Source organism: Eurypyga helias, unplaced genomic scaffold, assembly GCF_000690775.1.
Source record: "Eurypyga helias isolate BGI_N326 unplaced genomic scaffold, ASM69077v1 scaffold26840, whole genome shotgun sequence".
NCBI lineage: Eukaryota > Metazoa > Chordata > Aves > Eurypygiformes > Eurypygidae > Eurypyga > Eurypyga helias.
The window spans coordinates 914-2070 of record NW_010226682.1 but is presented as its reverse complement, the minus strand read 5'-3'; the positions used below and the strand labels follow the sequence as shown (position 1 = coordinate 2070).

Sequence of the window (1157 nt, the reverse complement as noted above, 5' to 3'; positions counted from 1 at the left end):
TGGTCTACCGAGCTCTCGGGCTCCCAAGCTTCTGGGTTGCCAGGCTCTCTGTCTCTTGGTCTATTGGGCACTTGGGCTCACTTGCTCCCTGGCTCCCAGGCTCCTAGGCTCTGTGGTTCTCTAGCTCTGTGGGTCCCTTGCTTTTGGGGTCTATGGCTCCCTTAGTATTGGGCTCTCAGGCTTTTGGGGTCTGTGGATGCCAGGTTCTTGGGTTGTCTGGCTCTCGGGCTCCTGTGCTCTCAGACTCCCCATCTCCCTGGATCTCTGGCTCCCAGTCTTCCGGTCTCTCAGGCTCTTTGGCTTCCAGGCTCCCATGCTCCCGGACTGTTGGGCTCTCAGGCTTCCTGGCTCTTGGGCTCCCCTGCTCCTTGGCTCTTGGCCTCCCTTGCTCCCTTGCTCCCTGGCTCCTGAGCTCCTGGGCTCTTGGGCTCACTTGCTCCCTGGCTCCTGGGCTTCTAGGCTCTGTGTCTCCCTAGCTCTGTGGCTCCCTACTCCTCATGTGTCTCTGGCTCCCTTGGTATTGGGGTCTCAGGCTTTTGGGGTCTGTGGGTGCTGGATTCTTGGGTTCTCTGGCTCTCTGGCTCCCAGTAACTCAGGCTGTTCCTTTCCCCAGCTCTGGCTCCCGGTTTTCTGGTTTCTTGGGCTCTTGGGCTCCCTTGCTGGCTGGTTCTCAGGCTCCCAGGCTCCCATAGTCCTGGACGGTTGGGCTCTTGGGCTCCATGGCTCCTGGGGTCTGTGGCTCCCAGGCTCTCTGGATCTCATGCTCCTGGTCTTCCTGGCTCCATGGCTCTCTGGTTCCCTGATTCTCAGGCTCTAGGCTCTCTGGGTCTCTGGCTCTCAGCCTCATGGCTCTCTGGCTCTCGAGCTCTCAGCCTCATAAGCTCTCAGGTTCCCAGGCTCTTGGACTGTCATGCTCTAATGCTCCCGGGCTCTATGGGTCTCAGTCTTCTGGGCTCTCTGTCCATCTGGCTCCTGGCTCCCAGCTCCCGGGCTAGTGAGCTATTTGGCTCCTGGCCTTCCTGGCTCTCGAGCTGACTGGCTACTGGTCTCTCAGGCCCTCAGGCTCTCTTGCTTTCTGGCTGCCAGACTCTCAGGGTCTCTGGTTCTCTTGCTCCCAGGCTTTATGGCTCCCGGGCTCTCTGACTCCCGGGCTCTCT

General features: G+C 60.1%; 1 protein-coding gene across 1 annotated transcript; it reads left to right on the top strand.

Moving 5' to 3' along the window:
* Nucleotides 1-674: 674 nt before the first annotated feature.
* On the top strand, nt 675-794 carry LOC104511448 (cathelicidin-B1-like; the record flags this gene model as incomplete). Its single annotated transcript, XM_010154073.1, has 1 exon — nt 675-794. A coding segment is annotated over one exon (120 nt), but the record flags the coding sequence as incomplete, so codon positions are not given.
* Nucleotides 795-1157: the final 363 nt, after the last annotated feature.